At 33.5% G+C, this 15,572-nt stretch overlaps 1 protein-coding gene across 1 annotated transcript in view; it reads right to left on the minus strand.

Annotated features, from left to right (window-relative positions):
• The window catches only part of LOC129971418 (cytochrome P450 3A31-like), a 46,077-nt gene that overhangs the window by 12,059 nt on the left and 18,446 nt on the right, over positions 1 to 15,572 (minus strand). Inside the window, exons 7-10 of the mRNA XM_056085171.1 lie at positions 14,621 to 14,766; positions 11,653 to 11,768; positions 3,912 to 4,059; positions 944 to 1,107 (exon numbers count right to left, since the gene is read on the minus strand). Of these exons, the coding sequence (XP_055941146.1) occupies positions 944 to 1,107; positions 3,912 to 4,059; positions 11,653 to 11,768; positions 14,621 to 14,766 (574 nt within the window). The remainder of the gene's footprint in view (positions 1 to 943; positions 1,108 to 3,911; positions 4,060 to 11,652; positions 11,769 to 14,620; positions 14,767 to 15,572) is intronic.

Genomic DNA, 15,572 nt, shown 5'->3' on the forward strand with positions numbered 1-15,572 from the left:
GTGCAAATTACAAGAACTTCATTAGTTATTATTGTTAGATACAGATAAAAGACTGTACTTTGCTGCATGGGGCCTAGCAAAAATGGAACATGATCCACAATGGTTATTGAAAGTCAGGTGGACGGATGAAGCCGATTTTTACTACATAATGATGCCAATATTCATTATGATGCCTATACTCAAAAGCCTATAATGATGCTAATACTCAAAAGCCTATAATGATGCCAATACTCATTATGATGCCAATATTCATAATGGTGCTAATACTCAAAAGCCTATCTGGATGATGTCAAATTCAAGCAAATATCTGATCAAGCCACTGCATTCTCCTCGTATGACTGTTTGGTGTAGTTTCACCAAACAGGGGGAAGGAAATTTAGAACGAACCCTTTATCAAGTAGGGGAAAGTTCATGGTTTTAATCGTAAATATCGCCTCTAATTTTACAGATAATTCCATGTAATTGTTTTTTTGTATTTTTATTAGCGTACATTTTTCTGGTCTCACTTTCTTTTGTCCGATATCTTTTATTTCTCAAGGACTTTTTATTCTGACTTCCTTACTTCACTTCTAGAAGCACTGTAAATTTTCCCAATGCACTTAATATAACTTTCTTTCAGATCCGCGTTACTTTCCTGGTATTTTAGATGCTGTTTAAAATTTATAGAGTTTAAAAGAACTTTACCAATTGTATTCTGTATTATATGTAGCTTTTATTTTTAATATAACGAAGCTAAACACCTCTATATTTGACAGTATCCGAAAATGTAGGGGATACAGAACTCTTTCGAATTAGTTTATTTAAAAGTTGATTGTATCATAATATTAATTTATATAGGTAAGAATGAAAGCAAAAAAAATCCAAAATATCAATGATTTTTCTGCACCGTTTTTAAAAAATTACTTAATTCAAAACCATCATAATGCTAAGATTTAAAAGGTACGTTTGTTTTCTGCAGCACATCACGCAGCTCATCGTACAGTTGGGCTTGGATCTCCGGGTGCAAAGCAAGGAGGTACGAAGCATATGACAAGGTGGACGCAGTTGTGTCGTAGCCGGCGAGGAAAAAGATAACGCACTGACCAACCAGTTCGTCCAAAGTGAGGTCTGTTGTTCGGAAAAGAAAAAAAATAATAAGATAAGTCATGAATAAGTTGGTCAATTTTGTAAATAAATCATTTGAGAAATATTTATTGTAAGGAACAACATCAATGGCAACTTATTAAGGCCAGCCGTCTCTGGCGAGCAGCTTGTCCAAACAGATTATTGATTTTTTTAGGTTGTTAAATATTAATTAGGAATTCTTATTTTTTAAAAAATCTCACCTTATTATTTTATAAGACCAAGAAACGGGATTTTAACAGAATAAATGAAAAAAATTACAATGCGTGCAAATTAAAAAGGGCATATACTACGGAATAAAACCGGAAGATTAAATTTAAAAAAATATTATTATCCAAAGAATCCTATTATTAATGCGAGTTCGCAAATTGTACAGACTAAGTCTATGGCAAAGGATACCGACGTGCTCTGATTGGTTTAAGCCTTGGCGTCTTTTTGGCAATGTTTTGCACTCATAATAGTGTAGTTTTCGCTTATTTGGCTCAAACTTTGTACCTTTCATTCGTTTTATGGAAGAAACGAGTGAATATCAACACGATCTAATTTTTATTAATATAATTTTTTTCTCTAAATATTACTAGTAATACTACTAATACTAATTATTAATAATAATAATAAATATTACCAATAATACTAGTAATACAAGTAACTAATGTTGTTTATGCACAGAAGTATAAAAACTGTATGAAAGTAATTACTGAACATATGATGCAGCAATTAAATAATTTTTATTTTTCTATGATTTTCGTGCCTTTATTAGATAATTTAAGCAGTCATTGAAACTTGTTACTGAACGTTTGTTACTTTCCCATCAACTACATATGGGGAGATGATTACTTAATGTCCATAACGTATAAATATGTAAGCTTTAACGGAATATGTGATTTCGTAGCTAATTTTTTTAGTTATATCAAAATAATATTAAGAAGAAACACATACAAAAAATATTTTTAATAAATTGTAATTTTTATATTTCCTGAATTTAGGTTTCAGGATTTGATCTTTTCTGCTGTTTATGTGTTCCAGATTAATATTACATGTAAACCGTAAAAAATAGGGGGAGGGGGGATAAATTCGCAAATTGTATTTATTTTTATAAAAATATATTTCGGTACGGCATCTTTTTGTCAAAATATTGCCAAAAGGATGCCAAGGCTTAAACCAATCAGAGCACGTCGGTATCCTTTGCCATAGACTTAGTCTGTACAATTTGCGAACTCGCATTATTAATACCCAAAAAAAATTTTAAAAAAAAGAATCTTAGTTTTCACACTGACAAAAGCAAGTGATTGAATATTTTGTTGGATGAGTTTGAATTCCAACGTAACATTAAAAATTATCTGTTTCAATGTGTGTATTGCATTAAAAAAAAATTATCATAAATAAATCAAGCATTGTACAGAATTGAAACCGATATATTCAAAAATGTAATTTTTTTGAGTTTTAAGATAATATAAAAATATTTTTGTAATACATTTTGATGCATAGATAAATCATAGCACTTACCTATATGATAATGGTAAACCCATTTTCACATTCAATTAAATCTTGTTTGATGTTTATTCCTTAACATTTTTTACATCCGGTTTTTTCTTATAAAACAGAACTTTTGGTGAGCCTTATCCAGAGTATTTCTAATAATATTTTCCCCTTCATTAATTAGTGGAGCGTTAAATTAAGTGCAGCAACAAAAACATTTAATGGAACTGTCTGAAATGTTCGTAAAGTCTTTGTTTACAGTTGACTGTTTCCATTCAATGTGCGTAGTAAGAGCGATTTCTGTATTACGTATATATGCGTTTTATATAGCGTTTTATGTAAAATAAACTATCCCGATATATGAGACGTAACTCTCACAGCATTCACAAAAACAGAATAAAATTTGGTTCAATGTATTTAAAGGTATGCTCCCAAAAATCATATGGAAAACAGCGGTTTCGAAATTTTGAAATAACAACAACACCTTTTTTTTATTGGACTTTATTTGTTCTGCACGACAGAAAAAAAAAATTAGTAGCGCTGGAACGCCACCTATAGCATGAAAATCACCTTCTCTAGGCAGATAAGAAGAAAGGGTAAAACAACTGTGGTGTGTCGAACGGAGACGTGAAATTCAACAGATTCCTTTCGGCATGGAACGTGCTTTAGTTCTAGGAATCATATGCTGCCGCATGCAAAGTGTCATGTGGTTGAAATAGGTCAAGTAGAAATTTGTGAAACACAATAAAATGCTTCTCTTTCTATTGCTTCTTTGCTATTATTGGTTATTTTCTCCTTTCTTCTTATTCTATCTACCGCTGGTGATTGTCGTGCTGCAAGTACAGTTACACCGTTACTTATTGTTGTTTTTTCCATGGAGAATACATTCCAATAAAAAAATTGGTAATGCCAGTTGAAAATTTAGAAGTTTCGTCACTGTAACCGTAACTGTTAGAGTTCAACTGTTGTTTTCCATATGATTCTTCTTGAGTGCATACCTCAAAATACCTTGAACCGAAATTTTATTCCTTTCCTGTAAACGGTATGATAGTTACGATCTCATGTATTGGGATAGTTTTTTTTTTTTTTTTATAATCATCTAATATTCAGATTTTTTTCTGAGTTAAAAGGATAGTTTCAAATTTGCTATAAGTTTCTATAAGTTTCAAATTCACATCCAAATAATATATAGTTCATGGTTTATTATTATTTTCTTTCTAGATTGATATTTATTTCATTTTAAAGATGACAATATTTTACGAATTTATTTCTGAATGTTCCTAATGCGTTATTGGTCAATCCGTACTTACTTTTGTTCGAAACATTCTTTCCGGTTTGGTGACTACTTTCATCTTGTCCATAATTGGATGTGATGCCATCTTTATCGTTTTCCCACTTTTGTTCTTGAGAAACCTCCTTCGCAGTGTCCATCAAGAGTTGCAGAAAATCGTTCCTAGTCTTTAAAAAAAATCAACATGTAAGCAAGTTATCACGCATAGTGTTAGACGAAATAAGAAAATCTAATGTTACAAATCTGTAATTTTACTACCCGGCATGAATAGTGTCATCGTGGGAAAAAAAGTTGCAAGATCTGTCCTGTGCATGCTGAGCGGGTGCTGCGTCAATGACCTCAGAGCTTGGCGACAAACTTGGCGAGCGTTTGGCGACTTGGCGATGAATTTGGCGACAAAATGGATCATACTGGGAAGTTTGAGAAGTTTCACGATCTATCCAGTAGGAACCAAGATACACTCTGGTACGCTCTGATTGGTCTGAAGATTCTAGCCCCGCCTCCCGGAACTATAAAAGACGGGCACGCTGAAGCGGCAGTGAAGTGATTCTCGTGTTAGCTTCCGTCATGAACGGTAGCGTTTGCGAAGAAGGTGGAAAGCGCAGATGCGCGGAGACGAATGAAGAAATGATCATTGATGGCAATCATAGTGATCTGCCTCAAACTAAAGAGAAATACACTTGCATCCATTGCAAGGAAAGATTGATGATCCGCGATGCGGTAAAAGTCCTAAGACTTGAAATTGAAGGTATCAACCAAGCCACAAGGCATGCCAAGAGGGAGCAGATTGATTATGCTCACCCGCATCTTGCAGCCATGGACTCTAGAAGAAAGCAAGCGATTCAGGAGATGGAGACCCTTCTGGGTAAGATGAACCTTGTTAGTTCTTGTCAGGACTCGAAATGTGAACACTCTAAGGAACCCTCCCTGAACCTGAGTAATGATAATTTCGTCTCTCCAACAAAGAGGAAACTTGCCAGAAATAAACCGGAACCCCCTAAAAATGTAATTAACATAAGCAATAAATTTCAAGTCCTCAATAATATTACAGTTGAAAATGAAACTCCCAACACTGCAGAACATAAAATACCACCAATAATGTTGAAATATGCAGATAACTTTAATGAAATTTTATCCCAAATTGCCAAAACCTGCGGCAAAACTGTCAACAAACTGAATAAAGGGTTCATAAAAATATTCCCAGAATCGGCTGATCAACACAAAGCCATTCAAAATTTCTGCAGGCAGCAGGGTTATGATTATTATATCATAACCCCCCAAAACAAAAGACCATTAAAAGCAGTCATCAAAGGGCTCCCCCATGAATACGACACAAAAATAATAGCTGAAAACCTAGTTGATAGTGGTTTCCCAGTGACTAGGGTTGTTCAACTTACCCAGCTAAGAACTAAGAGACCTCTTCCATTTTATATGGTTGAACTTAATAAAACTGAAAAAGCCGAGGAAATCTTTAAAATAGAACATCTGGATTACCTTAGTATCACAGTAGAGCCCTACAGAGGTCGCAACCTAGTCTCGCAATGTTATCGTTGCAACTTTTTTCACCATGCAGCGAATAACTGCAACATAAAGCCCAGATGTCTGAAGTGTGGCGAAAGCCACGAAACTAATGCTTGCGTGATAAAAGAAAAAATTGAAACGTCAATATGCATCAATTGCGGCAAACAAGGGCACATAGCATCTTACCGCGGCTGCGAGGCCTTCCCAAAAATTCAGTCTGCGAGAAAAAATAGGGACAACTATTTTCACAAAAATCAAGCTCTGATCAGGCCAAATGTCAGTTTTGCAGGTCTTTTTAAAAACACAAGCCATCATGAGATAGCGCCTCCATTACACTCTTACCACACAAGCCCACCAGAGCTGTCGCCACAAACCTATGGTCACAAACAAGCCAACAACACCGTTTTAGAAGGCAATGATTTCGCTGACATTATAGAAGCAATGAAAGAACTGAAAAAGCTAACGACCGAGTACCCTTTACTCTTTTCACAGCTTAAAAAACTAAAAACCGCAAACACTGTTATGGAAAAACTGGTTATACTCATGAAGGCATTCGATAACCCAAGTCTACCTGTCACTAACTAGTTTTCTCCTGCAATAGCCTTCGCATAGTCTATTGGAACGCAAATGGCATTAACAATAAAATAATTGACCTTCGTAATTTTGTAAATAAGTATAACCCCGATGTAATCCTACTGCAAGAAACCCACCTTAGACCACAAAGAAAAATTTTCCTGGCAAACTATTTCTCATATTACAGTTACAGAGCTAACCAGGCTGGCGGCGGTACTGCAATTTTAATTAAAAATGGTTTACCTCACAGTGAGGTCCTCCCACCTTTACTACAACATGTAGAAGCTAGCGTGGTAAAATTAAATTTTAAAAATCAAGATCCAATAACCTTAATCTCTATTTATATCCCCCCTAGTGCAGATAATTCCAATTTTATTTTCGACATCGAAAACCTGATGCAAACAGGGCCTAATCAAATAATTTGCGGAGACTTTAACGCTCACCACGTTAGCTGGGATTGTAAGCGTAACTGCCCAAAAGGTAATTTCCTAAAATCATTCGCCCTTCAGGCCGGATTAGACATTATAGCACCGTCCACCCCCACTAGATTTGGGCCTCAGTCAGCCAATACAATAGACTTCACCTTAATTAAAGACTTCCTGTACCCATATGAAATTCACTCCTTACCTGAACTTAGCTCTGACCATAATCCCATCTTATTAAATTTTTTCTTTAAATATTCCCTGCCCAATAATCTTAATAAATTTAAAACAAACTGGAATAATTTTAAATTAACCCTCAGTCAATCAGAAACCCCAAACATTGATGAATTTACAAGCCCAGATAAACTTGACCATTTTGTAAACATCGTCGAATCGCAAATTATTAATGCAAAAAATCTAGCCTCCACCCCCATTATAAATAGTCAAAATTTTATTGACCCTAAAATTAGAGACCTAATCAGGGACAGGAACTTTGCCAGGAAAAATTTTCAAAAAACCAGAGACCCAGTCTTCAAGAGACTAATGAACCAAATTAATAAGGAAATTGAAAAACCCAACAATAAAATCCAAAGCAATGAATTTATACACAAAGTGTTAACACAGAAGACGGATCAATCCGGAAACTTGTCAAAACTTTTAAAAGTAAAAAACAAAAAATTCCGGCCCTTAAAGGCCCTGCTAGTATTGCAATAACTGATAAAGAAAAAGCAAACTGCCTGGCGGCTAGCCTTGAGAAACAATTTCAACTTAATGAATTGAGCAATTTCACCACAGAACATAATGTAAATAATACAGTCAAAGGCTTTCTCGACTCATTGCCACAAAAATTTATTGATATTCCCCCTCCCTCAACTGATGAATTAAAGGATCATATTAAAAAACTTAATATCAAAAAAGCCCCTGGCCTTGACAGTATTAACAACAAAATGTTAAAAACACTTCCGGACAATTACCTAAAATTGTTAATTAATATAATTCATAGCATTCTCAAATTAGGATATTTTCCCATGTCATGGAAAACAGCTGCAGTTATCCCCATATTAAAACCAGGAAAAGACCCAACTGATCCCTGCAGTTATAGACCCATATCCCTACTCTCTTCTGTCAGCAAAATTGCTGAACAGATAATTCTCAATAGATTAAATAATTACCTAGAAGAACATAATATACTATCACCTGAACAATTTGGATTTCGCCGTAACCTATCTACAACCCACCAATTAATTAGAGCAGTAGAATTCATTGAGGAAGGTTTTGAAAATAAACAAAAAACTGCAGCGGTTTTCCTTGACATTCAGAAAGCTTTTGACAGAGTTTGGCAAGATGGTCTTATATACAAGCTAATTAATTACAACATATCCCCACACCTTATCAAAATTATAATTTCTTACCTCAGTTACAGATCCTTTAAAATCAAGATAAACAATGAATTTTCGGAAGTAAAACCTATTCTTGCAGGTGTACCTCAAGGTTCTAAACTAGGGCCAATTTTATTTTCCTTGTTTATTAATGATATCCCCAAGCAATTTAACACTATGTTGTGCATGTACGCTGATGACACTGCAATACTAGCTAGAAACAAAAATCAAAATTTCATTACCATAGCTTTAAACCGACATATTAAATCTCTTGAGGACTGGTTTGTCGAATGGAAAATTGAAATAAATGCTAGTAAAACTGAAGCTATAGTTTTTAATAAAAATAACTGTAAAAAGAATTTCTCCCCAGTTAAAATTAAAAATCAAACTGTCCCGTGGTCTAAGGAATGCAAATATTTAGGTGTTAATCTTGATAGTAAATTAACTTGGAAACCCCACTTTATTTACACAGCTAAAAAGTTTCGAGACCTAACTCGTAAATTTTATCCCTTAATTTCTCGAAACTCCAAAATGAGTAGACAAAATAAAATGCTTATTTACTCTGCCTACTTGCGTCCAGTATTAACTTATGCCTGCCCTGTGTGGGGATATGCTGCCAAGACTAATCTTAGACTTATTGAACGCCAGCAAAATAACTTAATTAGAAATTTCTGCAATATGAAATACTACATGCCCAATACAAATATGTACTTATGCCTAGACTATCCCCCTCTTAAAAAATTCATTAAAAATCTAGCCACTAACTTCTTTAAAAACATGGATAAGAATGAAAATGAAGCAATAGCTAAAATCCCTAAATATAAACCATCTACAAACTCTAGAAGACCCCGTAATATACTACTTTAATTTATCTCAGCCCCTTAGTTTTTCTTCCTAACTTTTATTTTTTCAAACTCAAATTATACTGTATCTCAATAGCCAATTCTAGCTCACAAGCAGTAAAAACTTACTAAGCCCAACGGCAGCGTAACCTCTCCCCCCACCCTCACCCTAATATCGGACAATCACAATGAGTCCTGACACTCGTCATCTCCAAATTTCGTCGAAGACGGCCACGGCAAAGTATAGACAGCAAAGCACTGTGAAGTCTCTCCTTACCGGGGATAAGCCCCTGCCGGGGCTAGGCGCCCCGTCAACGCAACCATCAAGCGGCAGTGAAGTTGTGTGGATCGTCAGAAGTCGTGTGTGAGAGGAGTCGGAGTCGCCGACAAGTAAAATATTTTACAGGATTAGACAGCAAGCAAGCAAGCTGCTGAACTAGCGATTAAATGTGTTGCGATTGATTAGCGGTATTTATAGAAGAAAAATTTTGTACACTATGTATCTTTATCTTTACTTACAATAAAAATGAATGAGCGTATTTGTGCGCCAGCATGCGTGTAGGTGTGTTGGCGCTCTACAGGCTAGATCGTTTGACCTAGAGCTACCAAATTTGGTATGTGTGTTAGGGTGGAACGAAAAAATCAATTTTCGATTTTTAATCTGCAATAGCATTGAAAAGTTGCCTTTTAGTGTAGATAAAATAAATTATAAATATGAGAAATATAGGTGTAAGTCTTGAGGTGCCGCAAGGACTTAAAATTTCATAAAAACACACTTTTTGCAACTTTTTAATGATTTTTGCCTGCCACAATTAAAGCTTTAAATAGGTGTTGTCATATGAATAAAAATATAAAAACAGCTTTACTATTGCACTGGCATGAAACTGAGTCGTCGTCGGAGCGGTTATTATTGAGGAGATTTGTTTGCGTCCGATGACAAGGGGAGAGCTGGTTTCAAATCAGTAGCTTTGCCGAGTTCAGTTGAGTTGGCTTCTCCGCTCCGTCTATTGTGTAGCTGATTAACGTAACGGATTTATTAATTTGTGCGCTTGTGTGCTTTGCTGGAAGTTAAAATTGCTTAGTATAAATTAGTGAAGACAAATGTCGGAGTGTTTTACTTTTGAGAAATTTAATGATTTACTTGAAGTTGAATTCACTACTTAAGAATCTAGTGTTACTTTTATATTAGACAGAACCACAAAATTGCTTCAGAGAAGGATCCTTCTGTAAGCGAAATATGTGACAGTTTATCGAAATATGTGACACACACACACATACATAATTGAACAAATATGATCAAGAGCTTCTATTCCCATTACTTCTAGCAAAAGAATTTCACAAGTGATAAAATCTTATCATGCTAAATACAGGAATTTATTAAAGTCTAAAAGCAGAAAATGTTCAGTTAAGTTTGATTCCAACCTCACAGAATTTAGAGAAGAAACTGGACGTTTATTTTAATATTGCTGACTTGTATAAAAGAAAAAAGAAGTGCCAGTTATTGAATAAAAGGTTCTAAATGATCAACGCTCTTACAGGAAAACTTTTATAGCTCATATTGATATTACTACCACAAGCGCGTTGAAGAAGACAGAAGCAAAAAAGAGTAAAGAATTACAGATAATAGTTAAGTTTAATCAAGAACAGACAAAAAAATACTAGTGCATCAGAACTGGCGACAATGATAATGAAGAACAACAGCGTTCTTTATAAAAAGAGGCAAACCAACCAAATCCATCAAATAGACAAGAAGAGATAAAACTACCAGGTGCTTATGTGGTTTAATATTAAGTTAATGTTAAGTTTTCTTTCATGTACTTATGGTTCCAAACATCTTTTAAATTTCATATCATATTCAGACTATCTGTCTGACGATCTCAAGAAGGTTATAGACCAGATTATTCAAAGAAATGGCTACTTTTGCTGCTTCAGAAAAGAAAATTTGCTGCTTCCTTTTGTCCATGCTAATGAACGTAAAATTCAAAGGGAACTTGGTTTACGATGTGTTTTAAAAGCAAGACCAAAAAGTAAAGACAGAGTCAGGAAGTTTAAAGTTCCAAAGATAAATTTCGATGCAAAAGATTACATCGACATGATCTCATGGCTTGAAAACGACGTAACTGAACCTCCCTTGCTAAAACTTTGCTGTGACTCTCTCAAAGACTTTATGCAGCAAGCCTCTGAAGCTGAACCAAATAATATAGCGAACTCGATTATCGACTTTCCTCTGCTGCTTTGTCAAATGCAAACAGTGGAAAGAGCTGTGAAACTAGTGGCTCAAAATGTCTGTAGTTCAATCGCAAGAGAAGGATACATAAGAGTAAAAAGTGAATATGCCAAAATTTAATTCAAAAACCGTTTAATGTGACAATGAAGTAGAAACAAATATTTTGCAGCTGCACACATTTGTAATCATTAAGGATACAGAAGTAAGGAAAGCAAAATTTGACATAAAAAAATATTTTTATAGTAATTTTTTTCCATTTATAATACTTATATATGTACTTAAGATCATCTTTTGTAACATTATATGAACAAAAAATTTATAAAAATATTTTATCAAAGTTTATAACTTTTCAACTTTTCAGAGCAGCTGGAAAGTTCACTCTCTAATCAACCTTCCAAAGTGAGAAGTAATGTTTGTGCGTATGTCTCAGCTTATATACGCCCCTATAGAATTTTCTAATTAGTATCAACATTCTGAGATTCTAATAAGGATATTATTAAAATTATTTTATCTTCTAAAACCTTCATTTTTGTCCCAAAGTCGCCAAGGACAGAGATCATTGATATAGTATCCATTAAAAATTGTAAATCTTTCTTCCTTATTATGAGATTATCTGCGCAGGAAAATAATATTACGGATTTACTACAATTTAAAATATTTTATAGATACATTCTACTTCAGCGTAATTTTTTATTAAATTTGGACAGATAGAAAACCGATTAGAATTATTATTCAACCCAATATAACTATTACAAGAAAACTTTTCCATCAAAAAGTTATAAATCAACTGACTTACCTGTCCTGTTTTCTTTCTCTGGTCGATAATCTGGAGAGTCACGTCTTTGAAGAATTTCATTGGTTCTGGTGAAATGACAGGTATCCCAAGCATTTTTGCCAATCTTGGAAAAAGCTCTAAAGACATATTCAAATAGTATCAATCAAACTTACGAGTTTTTTTTTGATAATTTACGTCCCCCGTAAAATGCAGTATTCAAAAAATGATAGGTTCATCTGAAAATAGCTCTCGTATATACAAAGGCTATTTTGACTCAAGGCTATACAAGGGCTCATTATATAGAGTTAGCGTCAAAATAGTGCGTTAATCTAACAGAATCACTCTCTTTACAGAATCATTGAATGAACTACAGCTGCAGCGCAAAACGTTTATTTTATTTCCGTATCCCTTGATCAACTTTTTTTAAAAAAAAATTCCCTTCTGTCATTTGAACAATTGTCAATTTGAACAATTTTTTCCGCACGAAGAAATTTTTATTAATTGGTGTATTGCTTAGGTCAATTTAATAGACATATGACTCTAATTACCGTACTGTCATTTGCCGATTTCGGTTTTGGCTTATATTTTATTCTATTTTTTATAATAATATTAGTTCTAAAAAAAAACAAATAAAAGTTACATTGTAGTAATTCGGCATTGACTTATGTTGCTAGTCGCTCATCATTAACAATTGAAATAGTGAAATAATTTCAATCGTTGGTCTTGTTTAATGGAAATGAGTATTATAATAGACTTATAAAATTAGAAAAATATAAATACAATACCAGGCCTGGAGTTGTGTAACATTTATTGTGATATTTGTCCGAGGAAGATATACTCTTTCTTTATAACTACTCAATGATACCGGAATTTTCACTTTTAAGCATAATCTTTGAGAGACGACATTGTTCTTTTCTCTTTTGCACTACATTTTCCACTATTATTAGTATTACTTTCGCGTACTCAAGGTTACGTGTACCAGATATTGGGAAATTCTGAATTAGTGTTAAGAACAAGACAATGTTTGATTTTGTCCAATTTCTTTATTGTTGATACACAAATAGGGATTGCAATACCGGTATACCGGGATACCGAATACCGGTATTTTGAGCCATTTTACAATTTCGTAATAGCGGTATTCACAAGTTTAAATACCGGTTTTTCGGTATTTACTAGAAATTTTTAAAATTGTCTCCACTATGTGTTCAGGGATCGCAAACATAGCAAAATTGTATACATTTTTGTTTTTAATGTCTCCCTAACGGACGAAATTAATTAGCTAATGAATGGCTTAAATCTTATTTAGCGAAACATGGATTATCCCAGAAAGAAGATATTGTATCTATAACGACTAATGGAGCAACAGTTATGAAAAAATCTGGTAAGTTGATGGGTGCAAATCAGCAATTGTGCTATGCTCATGGATTTCAATTAGGGGTAATAGATGTATTATACCAAAAAAATAAAGAACAGAAGATTCCAAATATTGTGGATATAGAAACTTCGGATTCCGACATTGAAGAGAGTAAGAGTGAGAGTGATTTTGACAATGAAGATAATGACAATGTAATTGTAGAAGAAGATATTGCTAATGAGGATGAAATATTAACCCATCAAGAATTGCTTCCTATAATTTATAATGTTCGAAAAATTGTTAAGATATTTAAACTTTCCCCTACAAAAAACTCCATATTAAAAAATATATACTGACTGAAAATAAAACAGAATATATGTTAATAATATATTCTAAGACACGTTGGAACAGTTTACTCCTAATGATGGAACGGTTTTTGAAATTTAGAAATCCAATCCAAAAAGCAATAATCGACTTAAACTTGCAAATTAATTTTTTCAGACAGTGAATTCGTCTTAATATCCAGAACTATATCAGCTCTACTTCCAATAAAACTGACTATAGAGGCATTATGTGGGAGAGATTTTAATTTATTAACAGCTAATGCAACAATAAATTTCATGTTGCAATCATGAAAAAACAGCACAAATCACTATCTGAAGAACGTAGACGTAGATGCCGAAAGAGCGGTTTCGACAGCTGGTAATTTTTACACAAAATTACTTTTCAGCTTTAATGACAGTACAACTGATGCATTACGTTTTTAAAGATCACATTTCAAAAATTTGTAATAGTATCACAGACTGAAAAGTGATATTTACACTTTTTTTGTGATTTAAATAAATAAGTTGTTCCTTTACTTTTTTGTGATTCTTTATATACTGTTATAATTTATAAGTTCCATATTATTTTTTGTGATATTACACTCTCTTATAAAACTGGCAAATAAAACAAAGAAACACCTTGTTTTCTTTCTTTTTCTAAAATTTCTAATACCGATATTAAAACCGGCATTCCGGTATTAAGATCTAAAAAATACCGAATACCGGTATTGAAATTTTGGTCCGGTATTGCAATCCCTATACACAAATATAAATAAAAAATTCAAAATAATTTGATACACTTTCCTAGCAATTTGTTGTTTTCAGCTTAAAATGTCTTGATTTATTAGTAAAACCAACTTAGTTATTCCTTAATAAACTAATTGTTTATGTGTATATGGTCATCTCATCTTAAGAGTTATGAAAATATTAGATGCACAAACATCAAAATTTTCCCAAAACCATGAATAAATAATGAAGAAATAAAATTAAATTCCTGTTTTATGGGTATTTAATTTCCTTACCTACAAATTTAGTACTATCTTTAATTAAATTACACGTCACATTATGGACATTAATTGTTATTTCAATGCATTCAAGAATGTAAGTACTTAAGTGTGTTTCAGTAATTTTTGAATTTCAAATTAATAACTATTTTAACTTCCTTACATGTCTAAATATCAAAAATTTTGCAATTCGATGCATGAATCGGATACGTTATTATAAGTAAAAGGATATGTAAATATGCATTAATTAAAAAAAAGGTTATTTGAATCTAAATCTAATTCGCAATAACTTTTCTCTGTATACTTACGATGTATGGCAAATCTGAAACTGAAATCTGATGAAAATGCTATTTTGGCGCTTTGGACAAATCTATTCTTTGGGTCGTTGTGCGAATCCAGTTTAGTTGAAAACGCAGAACTGGCAATGACGTCGATAGAGAAAGCACCATAAAATCTAAAAACAAAAATTGTTGTTTAATGAATTTCAAATGCATATTAAAAATACCTTGAGATACAAACGAATGGCGTCCGTATAAAGCCATTCACAGTGTAACTCTACGAACTGAACAATCAATTATCCATCTTGTCAGAATTTCTAAAATAAAACTGCATGCATAACATAAATTGTATTATATCTGCGAAATAAAAGGCCAGGATAGCCTAGTTGGTAGGGCGTTGAGTTGGTAGGGCGCAGTCCCTAGGACTGCGAGTTCGAACCCCACCAATCGAAGATCCTCCGTATGTGGGGTGGCTGGCACAAATAAATCTGTTTTGGTCACAAAGTCTCCATGTCGAGAGTAATACCACTGGAAGTACCGGATCAGGGGTGATCGTTCTCTGATTCAGGTCTAAATTACGATCTGTGGATGAGTGAATAAATACATACGCCCCTTAAGAAGGGTTGTGAAGTGTGTAGCTGAGCCGTACTCTTGGCCCTAGATGGCGTTACTGAAAAAACAAGAGACACACCCATGGCTCAAAATCACTGACTTCTAAACTCAGTGGACTTGTCTATGACAAGTGCCATTAGAAACAACAACAACATCTGCAAAATATTCCACATAAAAAATTATGAGATCTTTTTATATATAAATAAGAAAACAAAGTTTCTTGAAATTCTTTTACATGAATGGAACCATTCTTTTGTTGTTCTAAACGGTAAAATTCCTTAAAAACATGTGCTCTAAAATTTTTATTTTCATTGCATGAGAATTCTGTCACAGAAGAATCAAATTACAATATGATACTATTCCGGTCATA

The sequence above is a fragment of the Argiope bruennichi genome, chromosome 6 (assembly GCF_947563725.1).
Source record: "Argiope bruennichi chromosome 6, qqArgBrue1.1, whole genome shotgun sequence".
NCBI classification, from domain to species: domain Eukaryota; kingdom Metazoa; phylum Arthropoda; class Arachnida; order Araneae; family Araneidae; genus Argiope; species Argiope bruennichi.